Source organism: Alternaria infectoria (assembly GCF_024043175.1).
Source record: "Alternaria infectoria strain BMP 0036 chromosome Unknown scaffold_5, whole genome shotgun sequence".
NCBI lineage: Eukaryota > Fungi > Ascomycota > Dothideomycetes > Pleosporales > Pleosporaceae > Alternaria > Alternaria infectoria.
In genome coordinates, this window is record NW_026250694.1 from 25,793 (window position 1) to 47,316 (window position 21,524).

Below are 21,524 nucleotides of genomic sequence, written 5' to 3' on the forward strand. Positions count from 1 at the left end.
GTTCTCGTATGTCAGAAGTGCCAGTCGTGGATCTTCCCAAGCACCAGCCGGGCAATTTGATGGTCGATCTGAGCCACGGAATGAACGAGACCCGGGGTAGTTTCCGCTAGCGTCGCGCTAAACAACGATTTCGTCGAGCTTATCTTTACACTTGCGCTGGACGCCACGCCGCTCCGTCATCTTGATCAGATTCACACGGTGCCTTCCGTTTATAGTGCATGTTGCCAGTGGGTCAAACGGACTTGCGTCGTGGAGTCTCTTCACATCTTGACAGGCAGTTTGCGGAGTTCCACCGGGTCTGCCCGCCAAGTGCCACTTTTGGCGCGCCAACAATGGATGTTTTTTCATCAAAAAAAGAACTAAAGTCATCTCCAGGCTCCGGACAAGCGGACGGTAATAACAAAAAAGAAGTTGGCTAGGGGCATGTCGTGGATGACATCCATCATCGTTGGGTTGCACCGCGCGGGAACTACCCGATGTAGCAAACTGAATTGTTTCTCATCGGATGATGCATCCTCTAGTCTATTTCGCGTCAAGAAGACTTGTGTAATCCACGTCAAGAGAAATTGAAAGCTGTGTAGGAGACTACTAGAGGAACTTCGCAACTTCACTTACACTCCCCGCAACAGTCATGACTCGCTGTGGTGCTGCTCTAACTTGGATCTATCCCCAGTCGCCTTTCAAGAGAACACTGCAAATTTCCAGCGCCTCCTGGTCTAAGGCCTTTTCACTACTACATCGGGATGACTAGGCAAACAAGAGGGCCTCGAAGGGCAGTGTGTCATTCCTGGACTTCTTTCGCAGCCAACTCAGGGTCTGACTATACTGCTGATCACGGAATGGCATCCGTTGTCCCTCAATAGCGCATTGCCGCTCGTAGCTCCAGTCTTGGCGACTTTACCCCAGCCATGTGAGCCTTGCAGATCGACATGGGCGGTTACTGTCTTGGGACGATTCTACGACTGCCCCGGACAATGGATCATGGTCGCCACCGCGACTGTTGGCTGCACACTGACAAAGTAGTCCATGTACTAGCGGATCAACCATGAGAAGATACTCGAATTCGTTCGAGACCGAAGACACCGGCTATGAGGAACGTTGGGAGTGACCCTTAACTCCACAGTGGGGAACTTACGCTAGTATGCAGCCGTGGATGCAAAGAAATATAAGATAGACAAGATCTGCTCACTATCATCGGCATCTCTTCACCCTTCATCACTGCATTACACAATGTTTCCGAAGACATCTCTCGTGCTCCTTACCGGACCAGCTCTGCTGGTCTCGGCTTTCCCCGAGATAGCTCGTATGGTCGCTGAGAAGCGCATCCAAGAGCGTCAAACAACGCCACAAATTATCGAGTTCCCAGAATACCCAGGCACACCCAACCACGCCCTCTTCAACCAATTCGACCCTGCCCTCCAACTCGTCAACACATCTGGCGAGCACGAGTGGCGCGCCCCAGGCAAAGGAGATATCCGCGGTCCTTGTGCCGGCCTCAACGCCGCCGCAAACCACGGTTACATCCAGCGCGACGGTGTTGTCGATGCAGCAAGCATCAACACCGGTCTTTGGCAAGCTTTCGGCCTCGACAAGACAGCCACCATCTTCCTCGAGACCGCGACGGCCTTCTTCAACGGCGACCCAATCTCCGGCCGCTGGAGCATCGGTCCCCATTCAGACAAGACCAGTTCTCTTCCTCCACTGGTCGGTGACCTCCTTGGCAACGAAACAGGAATCTGCGCATACGGCCATCTGAGAAGTGAGGGCGATGCCAGTATCACCCGTGGCGATTGGCTCGCACCTGAGATGAACTCCAACTGCCGCTCCTACCCGCAATACATGCAAGAGCTCTTTGACCTTTCCAACCAGCGCGCAGGAGGTCTGATCACGCCCCGAGTCCTCGCAGAGCACTCCAACAACCGCAAAAAGCACAGCATCGCTACCAACCCATTCTACTTCAGTCCCGCGTACGCTGGTGTTGCATTCACCTTTGGCGCACACATGTTCGCGTACCACTTGCTTGCGAACCACAGCGCTGAGGCTCCCCGCGGATTCCTGACGCAAGATGTATTCATGGACTTCTTCAGCTACAAGCGCGACGCCAGCGGTGCGTTGACGTACAAGTACGGCTATGAGCGCATCCCAGACAACTGGTACAAGCGCCACCCGCTCGACCCATGGACGCTTGCAGACATTGGTGTCTCGACCGCACAGCAATGTGCCGCGTACCCGTTGAACTGCCAGGTCGGTGGCAACACGGGCGCCGTAAACAGTTTCTCGGGCGTCAACCTGGGTGACATTACTGGTGGCTTTATCAACTTCGCAGAGGACTTGAATGACCCCAAGAAGATGGGCTGCTTCATCGCGCAGGCTGTGCAGGCGGATACCCCGTCTTTCTTGAGCAAGCTTCTTGGAGGTGCTGCTCTGACTGCTGCTTTGGCTGCTGTTGACAGTCGTCTTGGGCCGGCGCTGCAGCCGCTTAAGGATCTAGGCGGTGGATGCCAGGGCGTGCCGGCGGGCAGGAGTATGTTTGACTATGGCATCAACTTCCCCGGTGCCACTCTCGAGACCGAAGGCCCGAGGTCCGGACAATAGATCTGGTCTGTAGTGTCAGGTGTAGATAGCTCATAGACAAGAGCATTAGTTGTATCAAATTACAAATTATCTAGTTCCATACCTCCTCTGGATATGCAGTGAATGATTGTGAGGCGTATTAGCAAGGCTGCTGGTGTGAGCAGCGTCTGCTTCCACGCTTCTTTATTTGTTGAGGACACTCGTCTCACAAAGGGGTTGAAGTGTTGACAGAGTACATCGTGAGGTTAACCAAAAGTAAAATGCGGTCCTGTCTCAACAATAATCCAGATCAGAGTCGCGATACGTGCGCAATCGACAGAAGATGTGAGCAGAAAGGAGGTATCGCGTCCGCCAGAACTCGAAATTCCAGACCCACACCCTCCCCGATCCCATTGGCCCTTCGCGGCTCCTTGAATGGCGTAGCCCCGCACTAGCCCCAGCTAGTGCGGCGGCATCGCTGAACCCTGAATCCCCATCCCAACTTCCTCAAAACTCCCCTTCCGAGTTGTCCCACCCCTGCTATCGCCCTCCCATATCCAGCGATAGCAATAACTTTTTTCAACCATGCCTTCTGCAGCCGATATTCTTAGCGACCCTGAAATCGCGCAAGCATACGAAGACGTGCGCTCTGACAAATCCGAGACCACGTGGCTTATCTTGAAGGTACATCCGATAATGCGCCCGAACAGTTTTGTTCACCGAGACGAGATCGAAGGCGTCAAGTAAAAAAAAACGTGAGGGATCTGACGGCTGACCATCCTCAGTATGCATCCGCAACCTCAGATAACCTCAAACTCGCCGGCACAGGAAGCGGCGACATTGCCGAGATGACGGAGAGTCTTGGCGACGACGAAGCAGCATACGCCTACGTGCGCATGAAGCTAGGAAACGACGAGTACAGCGAGCGCGTCAAGTTTGCTTTTGTTGTTTGGCAAGGTCTGTTATATCCCCTGTCTCTATGTCGATATTGCTGAGACGTCCATAGGACCCCAAACAAAGGTGATGCGCAAAGCCAAGATGAGCTTCCAGAGTGGTCAGGTCAAGCAGGTCATCCGTACCTACGCTGTGGAGATCCAGACAGGGGATAAGAAGGATTTGGAGGAAGAGGCTGTGACGATGAAGCTTAGGAAAGCTATGGGTGCGAATTGTGAGTATACGTTTTGCTATTTGTGTTGACGGAGGAGCATTCGATATTTGGTACAAGACCAGAACATGACGAAAGAACGACGCGTGTACTAATCGTTTGAACAGATGATCGCCAGAAAACAAACTACTAGAGTATCTTATGCCATACGGTAACGAATTAATCCGACTCCACGAGTCGACCTTGGGAGTCATAATGTGGTACCACATTGCCTTCGATGCCTTGCGTCTTGCACAATCCCAATAGCTGCTCTTTAGGCTCGTCCTCAAGCCAGTACCCCGTAGATAACTCGGTTCCCACGTCATATGTCAGTTTCTTTAACCGCGGTGTTGCGGCCTTCCACTCCGGCTCCCGATCTTGCAACCATTTGCAAGAGTCACCCTCATGGGAGGTAACTACATCCGAGGCTAGTATTTGACCCGCAAGGTATTGTCGGAAGATGACCATGGCGTTGAGATCTTCAAAGCGCATTCTGAGTGCCTGATACGCAGAAAGATCGTTCGTGATTGTCAACGTTTCGAGCGTCGGAGGGAGATGTTTCGCTAAATTTGGCGTATTATGCATACCAAACAGCACCGGGAATGACGTAGTCAAAGTGGTGAGAACGGGGAAATCGTGTAGTGGGCCCAGACCCTCTCTTAGAGGTTCCGCGGCGTCGGTTGGGGGATCCATGGCACCATCGTTGTTATAGTGCTTGTAGCGCACAGTCAAATCGGTAAGTGTGTCGCGAATATGCCGTAGTGTATCCTTCAAGATCGACAAGCGGAGAGGTGGGTGCTCTGGATGCAAACAGCAATCGTAGTAGAAGACCTTGACGTTGGGCGTCTGCCTGAGCAGGTACTGGATAGTGAGAGGGTCCATCGAAGAGGGAGTAAGGCGTAGAGTCGTCAGTGTCTGTGATAGAGGAGGTGTCTCTAGTGGCCACTCGAATGAGCCGTCCACTCCGTCTGCCTCGTCCCATAGTCCGCCATAGTCATCATAGTTGCCCCCTCTCAATGAGCACGTAACAATTTCGAGCGACTCTATCGCCGGAAGATAGAAAAAGAGAAGTAGAGTCTCTTGCTCGCTCCAGAAACTACGCTCCCACGTTGCGGCCGCCCCCTCCGTCTCTTCCAAGGTAACGCACACAGTTTTCAACTTGGCGAACCATAATGTTTGTCCGTCATCTGCTTCCGACACTGCAGCATTGCTCATGATGGCATGCTTCATCATAGCAGGAAACCACCGGTTATTCAATAAGAGTCCCCACTCCATAGTCAAAGATTCCAGATGCGCTTGGCACGTGCCGACGAGAAGTGCGATCAACATATGCGGCGCCTCTTCTTTCCAACCACAGAACCACGTCTGGAACCCTTCCTCTTTTACATGAGCCTTGAACATCTCATTCTCCCAGTCTTTGCCACTCGTATCATACTCAATGTCTGGGAATATATCTCCGGCAACGTCTAAGTAGCCGTACTCAACACATCCCTTGGCGCAGAACTCCAGTCTCTTGATCAGCTGGATGTATTTGGGCTTCTTCGTGAGCGTGCGGACCAGAGACTGTATTTTAGGCGCTTTCTCATGCCTGTGTTCCCTACCCCGCTGCGTTCCTTTTGGCTTTTCCTTTACATGGCTGTTGTCCCACGTGAGGGTGACGGTGTGGTACGCTGCCGGTATGGCGACGGCGTGGAGGGCCTTGCATGTTTGAGCTAGGTTGATGATGGCGCGGCTACCAAGATCGGCGAGTATGAAATCGAGTAGTTCAGCAGGAAGCTCGGTGATTGATGCCATCCTGATTTCTTCGAGAAAGAGTGAGGGCGAGGTATAGGCGTGAAGGAAGACGGAAGGTGCAGACTCGGATATAAGGGAATTAGGCAGCCGTGTCAGTGCGCGACTTCCAAAACGGGTCGCCTTGTTGACTCGCATAGTACGCTATCGTCATTCATGATCGTGAGATCGTGTATCTATATCCCATACATCCCTGCATCTTATGAGATGTCTATAGCGAAGACTTATTCATGTGCGGAAACACATGTCCTAGCCCACCACCAGGGTCCGTTTTCGTCTCACTAGGACTCGCCCTGGACGCCGCATCGACTGTTGGTTGCAATCCCGTCGCAGAATGATCATCATCCTGTTTCCTTGCCAGTTTGTTATCGACGTGGTTCTCGAGCCATTTGTGTTCCGCTTGGTTCAACCTCAAACTCTCTTCCACGTCGCGCGTGAGCTTGTCGACCTCGTCTTCCAGCAACTCGTCATGGCTCTTCTTGACTGTCTCCTTGGGTGCCACGGGTTCCTCAGCAGGCGCGGTCGTTGCCCAGAGCGCTTCCAGCTCGTCCGTCCAACCGCATGCCTCTGCCAACTTTCTCACACCACTATCGCAATCCTCCAGCAGCAGAACATCGTCTGACCGTGTTCCCATATCGCCGACCCTTTCTGAGTTTATGAGAAGGCGCGGGGTCTCGTCTTCGCAGAGCTGCGGTAGCGAAGAGAACGGGGCTACGCTGAGCGATGTGCCCATGACTATGCATAGGTCGGCTTGCGCTGGGAGGCTTCGGTTGTCGAAGAATGCGGATGGCAACTGTTCTCCGAAGAAGACGATTTCGGGCTTGACGAGACCGTCACATAACGAATCGACGCAGCGAGGCACCGATTTGTTCTGGATGGCTTCGTTCATGCGCTCCTTTGGATACGACTTCTTGCAGTCGATGCAGCATTGCCTGTCTCGAATCAGTATTGATTGGAGCATGTAGAAGAAAGCCTGCTCACGTCGCAAAACTGCCATGAGCCTCTATTATCTTATCGCCGGGGACTCCAGCCTCGCGCTCCAGGCAGTCAATGTTCTGTGTGAACAGCTTCAGTAGCAGCCCTTTCTGGTAGAGCAAGCTTATGAAGGAATGTGTTATCGTCGGCCTGAACTTCCCGGGGTATAATTCTTGAGCGAGAGAGTAGAACGGCTCGGGGGTCTTGCGGAAGAAGTCGATGTCGAAGACGGCTTCGGGGTACGGCAGATTCAGGCGAGCGAGATTGGCATATAGGCCGGTTTCAGGTGATCTGAAGTCTGGTATGCCTGCGGAAGTACTTATGCCCGCACCTGTCTTCCGAATGTCAGCACGCGTCTGGCCATGCTGACGCGCTGGAACTCACCATGACGACAATCTTCTTCGCACGCCCATCCTTGATGTATTGCGCAAGAGCCTCCAGAGTACGCGCCGATAAGATCTGAGGTGGCGCGTTTGGGTCTACAACCCGTGACTCGTCCTGCCCCATCCTGCCTCTTTTGCCTTTGCCCTTTCGACCTTTTTCAGCGTTGCGCCACGGCTTGTTCTGTTGCGCCTGTTGGCGGTGCGCTTTATGTTTGCGTCCTATTTTGAAGGATGTGAATGTGCGATTGTAATAACAGAGACGAGAAGAACGTGTGACTGTGATGGATTAGGCTGTGGGACGTATGGCAGGCGCGTATTGCATGCCGTGGTGGGCGCCAGTGCCCCACGGAAATTATATGTCGGGAGTCCGGCGGAGGCGCTGCGTCATGGTCATGCAGCGCCAGCGACGCCTCCTCACCAAATGCTCCCACCGACACCACACACCTCACCACTCACGGTGTCACGCAATTTGTTGAAACTTTGCTAGTCGATATCTAATATCTCAATATATGGAAGCTACTTGAAACACGGCCCTAACTGATACAAGCACTCTTCATTGGGACAAGTCCCCGTAACCTCCTCGCCCGAGCAACTCACGTTCGCCACGACTTCTTTCCCATCAATCGCGTCTTTCACGTCCTTCAACCGGTTATCTCGAGCGCTTCTCTCGACAGTCTCTCGAATAGCCATGCAATCAAATTTCCCCTGGTCTATCGTACCCGTGAACTTGACCACGACCTTCATATGTGCGACTTCTTTCCCTTCTCCGTCCTTGACGCTCACTCGAACATACTCGGGCGCGTTACACCACCTCAATATCTTCTTCCTCGCATTAAAGGAAAGGCAAAATTTCGGGTTGCAGCCGGGGCAGATCGTAGACTCCTGGTCAAACTTGTAACAATTCTTCTCATCCTCGCCACTCTTCTGGAAGGTATCTGCGATCTGAGCGATGAAGGCCTTCTGTAGCGACTTTCCGTTGTACTTGACCCCTCCTTCGGCTTTACCGGGGATGTAGTCACTCTCAACATTGACTTCAACGAAGTTCGTTTTCTTTTCCACGAAACCATCTTTGTCAGGGTACTCTATGTTGTCAAATTTGTCCTTCTTGGTTTTGCAGGTATTAGCGCCAGTTTTGTCGTCGTCGCAGCGGTTCTTGAGCGTATCGGTCAGGCCTTCGGATATGTAGCGACCGTACCATTGGCCGACGTGTTGGCGTTGGTTACTTATCTCGATTGAGAAGGTGTACGGTTGAGGACCTGAAGTGGAACTCGGGGTGGGAGAGGGTAAGGTCGCCAAGGTAGTACTAGGAAAAGATGTCGACGTGCTGACTACATTGGACATAGAGATGAGGGTCGAGGAGGTAGTGGAAGTACTGTTTGACCAGGCTGACGAAGAGCTGGTAAGGACAGTCGGGGAAGTTGGAGTCGGCTCTTGCGTTGAAGTCGTAGAAGATGAGGTCAATGTGGCGATACTTGATACTGGTGGTGGGCTGTATGTTACCCAGGTTGGTGGTTTGCTCGCTGGTAAGTCAGTTCAGCATTACGCATTGGTCTACTGGATGGCACTAACTTGCGCCCTTATTTCCTCCCGCGCTTCCGACGAGCAACGAAAAGCATGCTACGCCAGCGTAGAACTTCATCTTTGCAGTAGTCGAAGTTCGCATAATGGATCACTCAACTTCGAGGGTTGCGAAGATGCTGTGATGTGTCTTGAGAAGATATAACGGCCTGTCAGTTCAATGTCGCGAGCCGTCAAGTTCGTTACGTGAAGTCGATGGTCGAGAATGTGTCGCTTGCTGCCCAGCCATTCCATCATCGCGAAATCGTCGATCAATGCCTCAGTGTCAGGAACTTCACGCTGCAGCATTTGCATGGATAGGTATCTACGTCAATCTTCATCGGAGGGTGGAGCTACCCCATTATCGCAAAAGCTAGAACGAGTCTATCTGATAGACTTATTCGTATTCGAACGCCTCTGAAGCCTTCCGAGGTTTTCGTCACCCAGCTCAACCCGTGGGCATGACGAAGATACGACGAAGAGATATACTCAAGTGCCCTTTCCCCCCTTGCTTAGGTACACTCGCAGAAACAAATCCTGCTAGGATGAGATCCGAAGGGTCAGAAGGGAACGGCCCTTCCGAGATCGCCGCGCGTCGAGTCATGGACACTACGCCCCGCCACTAGCTACACCACCGACCAAACTCTCGCACAAGTACAACAGCTATAACAAAACACCGCATCCTATAACGTCGGGACGTACTACAACAATGCGGTACAGCCAATATTTCTCTAAGTTGGAAGTTCCTGTGGCCATCGTTGCTTGAATATTGGCAAGGGTTATGATTTATGACCTCCGCGCCTCACCGCTAGGTACATAAGCGCCCTAAGGCTATACCGGAAAAGGACTTCCTTTCTCCATCGTGGGAACGGTCCGAAGCACTGCGAGGTAGTTCCAATAGGCTCGGAGGTTTGGCACGTCGGCTGTCCCACTGAAACCGCGTACTAGTCGGCAGTTATGCTGGTCACTTCAATTCCTTTCGTTTGTGGTTGCGTTGCTCAAGGAGCATTGTGTACGATTCTCGACCGACCAATTCTCTACAACACTTCATCCTACCAGCAAGTACTCACAAATCAGTTACCATGTCTCTGAAGGACAAAGTCATCGTCATCACCGGAGCTGCGTCAGGCATGGGTCTCGAAACCGCCCGCCTGTTCGCCAGCAAAGGCGCCAAACTCTCGCTCGCCGACGTACAAGAGAAGCCATTGAAAGAGCTCGAGTGCGAACTTCAGAGATCAGGTTCGCAAGTCATGACCCAGGTCGTCGACGTGAGCAAGCGAGGCGACGTCGAAAGCTGGATCGCAGCCACTGTCGAAAAGTTCGGGAAGCTGGATGGTGCAGCCAATCTCGCAGGTGTAACTGGCCGACAAGGCGCCGTCGCTGGTATTGAGGAGGTTGAAGATGACGACTGGGACTTCGTCATGGCTGTGAATGTTACTGGGTTGAGAAACTGTTTGCGCGCTCAGGTGCCGCACATGAATGAGGGTAGTTCGATTGTCAACGCGGCCAGTATTCTGGGCATCATTGGCGCACCCAAACAGTTGGCTTATTGCGCCTCCAAGCATGCGGTGGTCGGCATGACAAGAAGCGCAGCGAAAGAGTTGGGGCCGAAGAAGATTAGGGTCAATTGCTTTTGCCCGTAAGTCAACTTATCGAAACCCAATTTGTAGGTATCAACGCGCTAACTCCGTCCAGGGGACCCGTCGATACTCCCATGTTGAGGAAGGCATATGAGATTCGAGGCGCGCCAGTCGATTACTCATTCCTTCCGCTCGGAAGGGAAGCACATCAAACAGAGATTCCGCCGCTTATCGAGTTCCTCATCTCGGATGCGTCTTCGTTTATGACTGGAACTGCTACGCCGATCGATGGTGGGTGGTATTGCTAAATCTAGCGGAGTATGTGGAGGCATATCTAGGTATCGAAAGGAAACAGGCCATGACACGTAACAATTGATCTTGGCACCTAGCATTCCAGCTACAGAACTATCAGCAATATCTTTATCCTAGAACCCATGCCCATATCGCCCATGATCTACCTAGGTACTTCTCCATATGCAGTCGTTCCAGATACCGAACAACTCGCATAACGTATGGGTCGCAATCATGAGACCAAGCTCCTTGGGGCCACCATGAACTCAGATCTCCGTCACTCCAGAAGATCTGGACACAGAAGAACCACGGTGCGGCAGCTTCTTCAACCCAGACTTCGGTGTGTGACCGAACTGCCGGATAAGGATCACGTCGAGAGTCTGAGCAAACTAACGTGACGTTTTCTAGTCGCGGCATAAGCTCACTATAGCTGCGCAACTCCTCAAGCCAGTCGACTACCGATACACAAGGCGACGTAATCTCGAGATACTCGAGAGTGCGAGGGAGTAACTGGTATGCAGGAACAGGTTAGTGCTGCTGCCCTGGAATACGATAGACAGCGCCGAGAAGTAGCATTTGCGGAAGAGATAGCAGGGTCAGCGCCTGGAAAGCACAGAAGCTAGAGAATGGGCTGACGTAGTGCAGAAAGCTCGAATCAAGGTCTTTATATACATCAATCCACAACCCGGTCAGAGTTTGTGATAGTGAGGTCATCCGCTTCAGTACCACGTCTGCGTGGCCTTCTCCCGGTGCTCCGATTATGTCAATATTCTCGTGGTAGCGATCCGACTCCTCGTCATCTTCTGCAAAGCTGTAGTCTGGGTTGTACCACTGGTTGTTGAGGTATAGCCTGACTTCGCGCAAGCTGGGATATAGATTGGAGGAAACAAAGCAGTCTTCGAGTGCCCGACACGAATCGATAGCATTCGGGCTTAGCAATAAAGTAGAGACTTCCAATACAATGTTCTGCACATTAATACCGGGCGATGGTATTTCGTTCTGGGTCTGCACTCGTTTGAGATCAGGACGGCGGCACTCGTGTGATATCTTGAGGGTCTGCAGTTCCGGTAAGAAAATCCAGCTCGATGCTATATCGTAACCGAGATAATACAGAGTCTGTAAGCGACACAATCCAGGAATGGCGGTGAGATCGAGTGGTAGAAGAGCCGCCGAGTCGGACGTCTCCTCAAGGTATCCGAAGAGCCCTTCCAGGGGTTGGCAACGGTAGCGATAGTAGCTATCATAAGTGGAAGTGGTAGTGAAGCCAGCGTTAGACAGGAGTTCAATAGTCAGGTTTCGCAACTTAGGGACGATTGTGAGTATAAGGCCTGTCCATGCTATGCCATCGCCTGCTTTCAATCGGCGCATCCGATCCCCAACGCGATCGGCCCAGGGATCACTATGGAGGCCAATTTCTCGAAGACAGCCGGCAGCATAACTCATAGCGTCGGGATGAACCATGAAATCAGCACCGCCCTTGGATGCTGATACTGAAAACAGACGGACTTTCGAAGCCAACCGAGGGTGATGAAGCAGTGTTTGAGCAAATGTGAAAACGCGATTTCTCATGGCGATGGGGTTTTGATACTCCTCGCTGTAGGGCCTTCCTATCACGGGTGCATCGTAGAGTATGTCTTCTGCGGCGCTCGAGAGCTTTCGGCATGTCGATGCTAGATTGTAAAGATCGGACTGGGAAAGGTAACGGGCAACGGGAAGCAGGAGCTCGGATGGTAGACCCTCGAGGTTCGGCATCATTCCCAAAGTTTTGTTGCCAGAGTTTGGTGTCTTGGTATCGAATGGCGAAGCGGATGGAGTCGATGAGAGGTATTATGCGTCACTCCCGATGCGTTTATCTCGCCTGGGCGAGAACCCATTCGTTAGTGCTGGAGCCTGGGTGCTCCTCACTGGTGCACGGATCGATCATTGTGCGACCAGCGTTGCCTTCCATTACTTTCACTTGGTGTGTGACGTGCAAATGTTCAATTCGCCGCTGCTTCTTTAGTTGACCCCCTTCGTGTCAACTGATCGTGTACCTCCGCGCTCATCCACCAAAACGCACACTGCAAACTCTCCACACCATGTATCCTCCAGGCCTTTCGCGCTTCGAGATTTTACCCAACGAGCTTAAGCTTCTTATCATCAATCGCATCGACACCAGCAGCCAAGCTTCTTTAGCGCGTGTATCGAAGACCATCCACCCTGTCGTCGAAGAAGTGCTCTACAAATTGGTCTGGATCGAGAAGCCAAACGCCACGATGATCGTGTTCCCTATTGCGAGCTTAGTAAGAACAATCCTATCGCGCCCTGACTTAGCGCATAAAGTAAAGCAGGTTACCGTAGGGGTCAGTGGATTACAAGTCTATGCCAATATGGACATTGAAGACCTTATAGGCTTCAACGTATAATACATCTTCACGACCCCGCACGTTGAGATAAGTAGGATAACAAAACCAACACACCACATTCCTCACGCGTTCGGGACTAGTTGTTCGGAAGATCCTGATAGGTGACGAATAGGCGGTTATGGGTAGAGATAGACGGCCATGTGGTTGGGAGAGTGCTTTCAGGATCTGTTTATTCTTGCTCTTCTCCATCATCATTATCGTACAATACTATCTCCTAACCCCAGCCATCTTCTTCACCAACGACTCAGACAAGAACCTCACGCCCTGGGCTCCTTCCCACCAATCTGATCGCTCTCCCTCACGAACCCCCCCTTACCCTGCCCAGGCCGAATAACCTGTCCCTGATTCTCCTGTTCCGCCGCCCACTTCTTCAGCGTATCCAACCCCACACTCTTCAGCGCGCTCTCATGCGTCGACTCAAGTTTGACCTTAGGCACCTCACCAATCCCCTTATCCGCAGCGCTCTTCCACGACGAAGCTTCGAGGCAGTATCTTTGTCCCGGCCCTACACCGGCTTTTCGCAGATCGGTACCGTTCGAGGAGGAGAAGTCTAGGAAGCTGTTGGTGAGGATCGCGGCGATGGGGTTGCTGCTTGTGCACATTCCGGCGTTGATGGTGGAGGGGAGGTTCGAGGGGGTTTTGGACTCGGCGGAGTGCTTGTGGAGGGGTGCGTTGAGGACTGTGCTGTGTTAGCTAGTTGGTCATGATGGAAGTGTAGAGGTGAGTTGACGTGCCGTTCTTTTGAGTAACGTCCATCTTTCCTTGTTGGTTCTTGCCTGACATCTTGAGGGAATGTTGATTGAGGTTTGCGAGGTTTCAAGAGTTCAATATGTGGTTGTAGAGTTGAAAGATTGCTTGATGCTGGCGAAGAGTTGGTTATTGGGTAACTGCTGGAATTGGTATGTAGCACCTAGATGTAAGTTTGGATACGATGAAAGTTGACGTCAACCGACGCCTTTGTTCCTGCATTTCTACGCTTTACTCGCTTCGCTCAAGGCACGATCCAACAATGATGCCTCCATTACCTCCTCCGATGAATGTCTTGACGTCAGCGATATCTAAGCGTCAGAGCGTATTTTGACGTCGTAGCATTGTTCCATTCGAAGTGTAGACGCATATGTAAAGACAGACTTCCTTTTTGGAGCTGGGCGCCCGGACAGATGTAGTCGCATACTGTGGTAGGAGATTCCTTCCTCAGATACCCTTTCAACACAACCCATGGGTTTGCCCTAGTCTCGATCAATACTAGCGTCATCTTCACATCTCCGACCGTGCGCATGCATACACACCCACCTTGCACTGCATTTCGAACCACCACACCACCCGTGGTAGTACTGCATACGCATTTATTCACCCACCTCCCCATGGCCACACCGCTCCTCCAAACTCTGGGTCCTTCTCCCTCGTCACTTCGGCCGCGCAACACAATACTTGGCAAGCATCACACTGTTACAAGTCGGCCTTTCGCAAACACCGACATGCCGACAGCAGCCTGTGCACTCGCCCAAACGCTCACTCCCTCACTGAACCATGGCCATCGGCCAAATGCAGAACTAGCACACAGCCTCGCACACGTGTTCAAATGCCATGGCCTCCGTCACCGAATGCGCAAGTGACGGAGACCCCCAAGTCAGTGAGTCCTGTTCTCTTTTCACCGAGGACAGGCCGCATGATGGCAAGTGCCACGCCGTCATTTGCCTCATGAACTTAACAGATTAGCCACGGCTAGATGAATCGATTATGAGTGGAGACGACGGCTCCATCTGAGTCGTTTGGGAAATGACGTCGACCTCGTCATCTCGTCGTCCCGCGTTCTATTGCCAATTCCTCATCTCACGACGAGCGTTTGGCGAACACACGTAGTAGTCCGCCGGCAGTTTAGCGAAGAGGATCAATAACGGTGTGGGAAGGTACAGGGCACATGCCTGCTCGAGCACTTCAAACCCCTCAAGGGAAGGAAGAACGCATAGCCAGTTCAATGCAGCTGCAGGTCGATCGCAAACGTAGTGCATGAACTTCTTGAAAGAAGAATGCAAAAAACAAACCCTATAACGGCGGTCACGAACGACGATCTTGCGGCATTGATGCGGATGTAGTGTATGTGCGAAAAACGGAAATGTTCGCATGGTCGCAATTGCTGAAATGTCAATTGCGGGGAAAGTTACTGCAAGAACTAAATTGACTTGCATGAAGTAGAAGGAAGAAACGCAGGTTGACGTCGCGGATGGCTGCATGCCAATCTAGGCCCTTAGGCACGACGATCCGGGGAAATGCGCGGGTACGATGGTGTTGGACTGCATTCGACCCACGCGTGATTGAACGTGTTTATATGAATTATCTGTCTATCAATGCATTCGAACTTGCTAGGCTGATATCGCTGTCCAATCATGCCTTGTATGCGCAAGAATCGAGCCTCAAAGCCTCTTCTTCCTCTGCCACTTCTTGTCAAGAAACGCTAATCCTCCGTGTGTTATGTACCTTGGTTCAGCGCATCGGAAGGTTGATCTGTTGTCCAGCCACGTCGACCAAGAAAGAAACAGAACAGGCCTGCAGCCTACATTAACTTAAAAGCCTACAAGATAGGTAACCTAGCGTCGATGTAGGCCCTAGACCTGTTTAGTTCTTTTCTCATAAATAAGGTGCAGCCACAGCAGACATCTAGCCCTGCAGCCTTTGCCGAATCTCAGCGACGACGTTCCGTATGCGTGGCTCCTTGACCTTTTGCTCGGCGCGGGTGATAGCATCGCCTATCTGTAGAATGTCCCTACCAGCTTCGCAGAAGTCTGGACCTAAGCACAGCAAAGTGCCTGTAGCCACGAGCGCGCGATATACAGCCTCGGAATCGGTAGCTGTAGTGAGAATCTTTGACAGATCATCGAGCAAAGAGAGCGCACGGTCCGCGTTGTTCTCGGAGTTTAGCAGTACCGAGTAGTTGATATAGAGTGTAGTGAGCGCGATGATCAAGTTTCGGTTCGTCGATGCTAGGAAGGGCGAGACCAGTGGGTGGATGTTATCAAACTCTGTGCTGGCAAGTAATCGTCCCTTTTCAGTTTGGAGCAGATTGCTGAGACACCGTATAGCCATCATTGTGTTGTTGGGCGGTGAATATTCCGTGAAAACCCCTGATTCGATAAGGTTTGGTAACAGACTTTGCTCAGGCGACACTAGGAAGGCGGCCGGTTCCTCGAAAGCAAGGACAAGCCGTAGCAAATCTAAGGCGGGCAGACGCTTCTCTGCCGGCCATTGTGTTGCGGCTTTGACAAGGAGCTCCACGCCTGTAATGTCAATGCCCTTGCCATTTCCCTGCTCCAATGCCGTGACGGTCGCATTCAGCTGCTCCACGTCGGGCGGATTCAGCGAGATGTCCTTCTGCCCATCGGCCACAAGGGCGTCGTTGAACTCGGTAAGTTTCTTGAAAATGATCTTGTGGTTTCCTGTCGTGATGGGCAGGTAATCCTTTTGCGGGAGTATCTTAGCGGCCGGAGGTGCGGGTGGAGGTTGGGTCGCGACTTGATTGGCGTCGCCGGGCCGATACCGTGCTTCTGAGCCCCACGGGTCCGTTCCCTGCGCACTACTCTGACCTAGCGTGGCACCCTGTGTGTTCTGAATAATGAAGTTGGCGACTTGGTCGAGGTACGTGAGCGGCAGCTCGTTGTCTTCGATGAACTTGCGCGCAGCTTCGTAGTGGTTCTGGTTGAGGTTGTAGGGTAGCTTCAGCGGAGGCTTGCCATCTTCGATATCGACGTCGAAGACGTAGTCATACTCTTTGCCAGCGTGCGAGATCTTGCGCCCGCCGCTGCCCGCCGAGTCGACAACAGTGCCAACATTTACCCACTGATTGGCGGCTGCAGACCACTGGTATGCGGACACGTTGCCGTTCATCTCCTTGATCATCTGGACCTGGCCCTCCTTGGTGCCGGAACGTTGTGTAAGGAACTCAGGGCCGGGCAATTGCTCCTTGTTGATGTCTCCCACTGTTTGCTGTGGTATCGAAGAGCCCTTGACATCGTCGTTGAATTGCTGGATCTCGGTTTCAGCAGCGTAGCGGGACTGGTCACGGGTAAAGACGCGCGCAAGCTTATCGCTCGCGCCAGTGACGATGTCGCCGTTCTCGCCGCATACAGCTACTGTCCATACGGAGATAGCTGGGTGTGTGATGGTCTGGATGCACTGGTTGTTTTCCCATATGCGCACCGTCCGGTCCTCACCGGCACTCACCAGGCCACCATTGGGAAGAACGGCAAGGGAATAGATAAAGTTCTCGTGACCGTGCAGCTCAGCCACCTGTTGTCCGTTGAGTGTCCATAACCGGATGACGGCGTCGTTGCCAGCGGAAGCGAACTGGGCACCAGAGAGATGATCCGGAGGCAATCGGCAGAGAGCGCGCACGACTTCGGGTGCTTGTATTGACCGCACCGGGGACGTGGAGCCTGAAGTGTGGAATATGCGGATTTGCTGGTCTGCGCAGCCGGTGATGATGGTGTTGCTGTCGTAGGCGAGGACGGCCCATACAGAGGCAGAGTGTCCCTGCAGCACTGTAGATTCGCCCCACTTGCCTACTTCCCACAGCCGTGCCTCCATGTCCCAGCTGCCGCTGACAATGTATTTGCCGTCCTCACTGACATCCAGCGCGCACACATTGTTGCCATGTCCGATCAGAAGAGCGTCGGCGTCGTCGTCGAGGTTCTTGCTGGGCCGCCGTACGTCGATGATTTGGTCCTTGCCGCCTGATACGACAAGGCCTTCGGGGAAAGAGGACGAGGGTGGAACGATAGCGAGCGAGTTTACGAACTCCTTGCCGTGTGTCTTGATGGTGCTGTCCCATATCGGTGGGCTTTGTGACTGTTGTGCCCAGACGCGTACTGTGAAGTCTCGCGACGCAGAGACAATGGAGGAGGGAGAGGGGAATGCTACGCTGCGGACCTTTTGGTGGTGTTAGTCGTTGCTCTGCACAGTCTAGTAGTTTACCTGTAGTTATAGAGAAAGCTGCACGTACATCGTCTTCGTGGCCGCGGAGAGTGGCTGATAACTTGAAGTCGGCCATAGTTGGGCCAGGGCGGGGTTGCTGGCTGGTGGTGGTGGTTGGCTTAGCAATAGGAGAGAGAAGGAAATAAAGTCTATATCGCAGTGAGAGACGCGCACATCAAGCTCAAGGTGAGTGAAGTCGTCGAAATTGCGACTGTCTGACGTTGTGCGTGTGTACAGCGAGTTGCCTGTCCCAGAGCTCGGTGATTGTCGACGTCAGCCTTTCGCGAGACAACCGAAGCACCCATGTCACTTTCGCATTATGTCAGCCTCGCGTGCTCCATTGCTCCTGCCATGCCCATTGCGACGTCTTCACTTTCCAACACAACACCATGTCCACGCTTGACGATACTCTCTAGGGCTCTCTTTTCTTTTTACACACGGACAGTCATCGGCATCTCACGTGTCGCTTGGCCTCAGGTACTCGTACGAGTGGCTTGCGGCTGAGCACCTGCCCAGGTGCTCTACGAAGCCAATAGCGCCAGCTTCAGCTTCCGCACCTGGGCATGTCTGGTCATACGCATCTAGCTTAACGTTCATCTCATCACGATCTTAGATACCCTTCCATCGGCCTGGTACGTGGTCGCGGCCAATGTCGCTTCCGTGTTGCTGTCACGGAAGGCTGAGTCTCAGCTTTCGGCGTCCACGTAGCGTCTGGCCAGACAGCTCGTTCCACACCACCAACCTTCTCGTATGCGCTTCCATACACTCTGGCCACGATGATTCCCAATTGCTCGTTCCAGTACGAAATCGTTGTGGTCGCAGCAACGCATTAACTGTCATCTGTCATTCTACGCATGCAAACATCTCCCATCGGAGACATGTCGGCTTTTGAAACCGGGGTAGGGCATCTTGACCGAGCATACTTTTCTAAAGGCATGTTGAGACGAGGATATGTAGCAACATTTACAGTTTCCTAGGAGAAGCACAACATTCGTTCGTGATCCCGCATCGCACTTTCTGGTACGCGTCGTGGCGTCCCAAAGAAGCACGGATCGCCGGTGGTGGGCCCAGAACCTCCCCCACCAGATTTCCTGCCAAACGTCAAAGTCTTGGTCGTTCGGTCGTGGTGCAACACCGGCTTGAGGTTTCCCATGCCATCGCAGCCTGCTCCCCACACATCCTGGACGGAATCCTCCGCCCCGCCTCTTGGCCGCCCGTCCCCATAACGGAGCGCGGCCTTCGCGTTTCGCCGACCGTCTGGAGTCCGTCAGTACCAACGGTAGCCTTTCATGCGCAGGGCAAATGATTTCCCTCGTCTCCCGGACTTCCCTGGTCAGTTGACTCTAGCTGCTCTGCTTTGCCGCTTAGTTGACATGCCCTGCGCCTCGCATCCACCATGGCTCGCGTTCGGCATTGTGCTGCAGCCACTAGAGCCTTAGCTCTTCGCGTGACATTGCTTACCCTGCCTTTCCACGATGCGCTTGCAGAAGACCGCCCTGTTTGTTCTAGCCCAGCCCGCGCTACACTTGCGCCAAGCCACTGAATTCTCTGGACGAAGCGATGCGTGTCAGCTCAAATCTTGCGATGCCTGCGAGCGAGGGGATACCCTGTGACTTGCCTAGATGCGGTCCATGCAACCGCCCATGTCACTGAATTTGAATGCGCCGTCCAGGACTGACGCCAGCGTGCCATGGCTGGAGACGGCTGCATGCCTACAAGAGCGCCAGTAGCCCTCCCTTCTTGCCTTACACTCCGCTTTCACCTCGATCTGCAATACGCAACTACACTCTATACAAGCATTAAGCAATCAGCAATCTCGCCATACATACAATCATCTGAATCGCCAACAGCATAAAATTGCCTGTTTCCGGCGATCTCGGTACCCTTGACTCAGCCTATCCAGTCTCTCGGATTCGCGCGGCGCCTCCGTGATCAGCGCCCGAACCCTACGTACCCCTACGCGTTCTTGCGTAAGGACGAAATCGTCACACCTGTGGCCGTTGTCCTTTTGTTTTTAACGGCAGGGTCCTACGAGCATCTGCCTCAAGAAGCCTTCCTCCGCCCACCAAACCTTTCGAGTATCAGCAAGAACCTCCTTACACTCTTACCTTGACTCTCACACAACACCTCCACACAATGGACGCACCAATGATCGAGCTCAAGTCGGCTCTGGCCTCGTAAGTTACATCCTTCTGTCCCCCCAACCCAGCTAAGTCTGTTAGACTGTTTGCATGCGGACAATACTCAGATCTGACCATCGTTTGTGGTGCCAAAAGATACCCAGTACACCGTATACTCCTCGCAACAAGATCTACTTTTTTCGAGGGAGCCTGCCGCAATGGCTTCAGGGAAGCAGAAACCGGAGTGGTTGACCTGAGCGAAGATGACGCAGAAGCTGTTGACCACATGGTGCACTGTACGTATTGCATGAGGCGATGGGACCCTAGACTGTGCTAAATCTTTCTAGACTTCTACCACATGGACTACCTCACCAAGAAGTCACTCTCGCGCCGATCCTCACAACGATCGAACCGACCTACCTCTCTACGATCATCGATTACCAAGAGGAGAAGCCCCCCAAAGAAGCTGAACCTGGTCCAAGTCGAAGACCCGCTCCTTGCACTTATGGCAGCAACCAACAACTCAATGCCGCTGACTCCTCCCGCCGACGAGCCCATGTTTCAAAGCATCGATGCATCCTCTAAGCTGCCCGACACGCCGATGGCCGATCAGTTCTTCGAGGATGATGATTTGGAAAGCGAGCAATCAGAGACCGAGTTCGACATTGAGACGACACATCTCATCACACATGCCAAGGTCTACGCCATTGCTGAGAAGTAAGTACTACCATTCTCTCGTCATTGTTTACTTTTCTACGTTTTGCCTGAATGCGCGCCGCGATTTGCGGGGTTGCTTCATCTGCGCTTGCAGCTCTACCTCCCATGACTGGGGTGTGCAGCGCGTGGCACGGCGGTTGAAACGCCGACAAACTCCGCCATATGCGTCACCGGCACTCTACCTCGCCAATCGCACCCCGCGCTGCACACCCCACTGTACCTTTGCATACACAGCCCTTTCGTCTGTTTTTCTTGTGTACGATTTCAAGATGCGCCAATTATCTACTATGGTCCTTGGGCCTTCATGGCTGCATCTTCGAAACAGTCCGCGTCAGCGTGCTACTACTATCTCTCCAATCATGCACCCGTCTTTCATCACACCTACTTTGGAACTTGCTTGCTAACGGTTTATGGCAGGTACGGCATTGCAGGCTTGAAAGCGCTGGCGCGTAGCAAATTTGCAGAGGAGGTTGACCTGCACCTTAGCAGTGCCGACTTCCCAGAGGCCTGTCAAGAGGCGTACGAGTCTACCTACCACACTGACCGTGGTCTGCGAGACGTCATCATCCAGACCTTCCGTGCCAATCCCAGCCTGTCGCTGCGACCGGACGTGGAGATGGCCGTGCGAGAAACACCAGGCCTTGCTTTCGAACTCTTCCGCATGGCGAGCGGACTTCCTGTCTCTTCCTGAAGGGAATCCCGTCACAGTCGTTCCCGCATCGAGCCAACCATCGCTGCCCCGCAGTGTGCACCAGTATCCGCATCGCCGCTGCAAGCATACGACTCAACTTCATGTTGAATCTCGTCATCTATCTGTGTAGAATCCTACGCGCGTCCAAGACCGGGATTATCCTGCGGGTGGTACGCAGCCGCCACACAAAACGTCTGTCTTGGCTAAGACAACGTGTTTCACGACAGTGCTGCAGTCAACCGTCGACGTGATGCGGGGTCAGCATGTCTTACCAAGCTTATCGAGCCGCGCATCCGCGCAGTTCAACGTCACACCCGGTGTGCTTGAGCCAATGGTCTACTGACTCTGC

General features: G+C 52.9%; 8 protein-coding genes across 8 annotated transcripts; 4 read left to right on the forward strand and 4 right to left on the reverse strand.

The window, feature by feature from the left end:
• Positions 1–1,230: 1,230 nt before the first annotated feature.
• On the forward strand, positions 1,231–2,595 carry J4E92_003701 (uncharacterized protein; the record flags this gene model as incomplete). The annotated part of the gene is made up of 1 exon (XM_051495097.1): positions 1,231–2,595. The coding sequence occupies one exon, from the start codon at positions 1,231–1,233 to the stop codon at positions 2,593–2,595; it is 1,365 nt and encodes a 454-aa protein (XP_051354116.1).
• Positions 2,596–3,138: 543 nt separating this feature from the next.
• On the forward strand, positions 3,139–3,851 carry J4E92_003702 (uncharacterized protein; the record flags this gene model as incomplete). Its single annotated transcript, XM_051495098.1, has 4 exons — positions 3,139–3,237; positions 3,339–3,510; positions 3,560–3,721; positions 3,826–3,851. 4 exons carry the CDS (start codon positions 3,139–3,141, stop codon positions 3,849–3,851), a joined length of 459 nt encoding a protein of 152 aa, XP_051354117.1.
• Positions 3,852–3,877: 26 nt separating this feature from the next.
• Positions 3,878–5,626, reverse strand: J4E92_003703 (uncharacterized protein; the record flags this gene model as incomplete). Its single annotated transcript, XM_051495099.1, has 2 exons — positions 3,878–5,554; positions 5,621–5,626. The coding sequence occupies 2 exons, from the start codon at positions 5,624–5,626 to the stop codon at positions 3,878–3,880; spliced, it is 1,683 nt and encodes a 560-aa protein (XP_051354118.1).
• A 73-nt stretch (positions 5,627–5,699) lies between these two features.
• Positions 5,700–8,485, reverse strand: J4E92_003704 (uncharacterized protein; the record flags this gene model as incomplete). The annotated part of the gene is made up of 5 exons (XM_051495100.1): positions 5,700–6,420; positions 6,470–6,798; positions 6,848–7,036; positions 7,444–8,018; positions 8,416–8,485. 5 exons carry the CDS (start codon positions 8,483–8,485, stop codon positions 5,700–5,702), a joined length of 1,884 nt encoding a protein of 627 aa, XP_051354119.1.
• Positions 8,486–9,485: 1,000 nt separating this feature from the next.
• J4E92_003705 (uncharacterized protein) lies at positions 9,486–10,784 on the forward strand (the record flags this gene model as incomplete). The annotated part of the gene is made up of 3 exons (XM_051495101.1): positions 9,486–10,042; positions 10,099–10,274; positions 10,705–10,784. The coding sequence occupies 3 exons, from the start codon at positions 9,486–9,488 to the stop codon at positions 10,782–10,784; spliced, it is 813 nt and encodes a 270-aa protein (XP_051354120.1).
• A 2,152-nt stretch (positions 10,785–12,936) lies between these two features.
• J4E92_003706 (uncharacterized protein) lies at positions 12,937–13,462 on the reverse strand (the record flags this gene model as incomplete). Its single annotated transcript, XM_051495102.1, has 2 exons — positions 12,937–13,358; positions 13,414–13,462. 2 exons carry the CDS (start codon positions 13,460–13,462, stop codon positions 12,937–12,939), a joined length of 471 nt encoding a protein of 156 aa, XP_051354121.1.
• Positions 13,463–15,337: 1,875 nt separating this feature from the next.
• On the reverse strand, positions 15,338–17,723 carry J4E92_003707 (uncharacterized protein; the record flags this gene model as incomplete). The annotated part of the gene is made up of 2 exons (XM_051495103.1): positions 15,338–17,602; positions 17,676–17,723. The coding sequence occupies 2 exons, from the start codon at positions 17,721–17,723 to the stop codon at positions 15,338–15,340; spliced, it is 2,313 nt and encodes a 770-aa protein (XP_051354122.1).
• A 2,060-nt stretch (positions 17,724–19,783) lies between these two features.
• Positions 19,784–21,175, forward strand: J4E92_003708 (uncharacterized protein; the record flags this gene model as incomplete). Its single annotated transcript, XM_051495104.1, has 4 exons — positions 19,784–19,824; positions 19,870–20,063; positions 20,115–20,484; positions 20,902–21,175. 4 exons carry the CDS (start codon positions 19,784–19,786, stop codon positions 21,173–21,175), a joined length of 879 nt encoding a protein of 292 aa, XP_051354123.1.
• Positions 21,176–21,524: the final 349 nt, after the last annotated feature.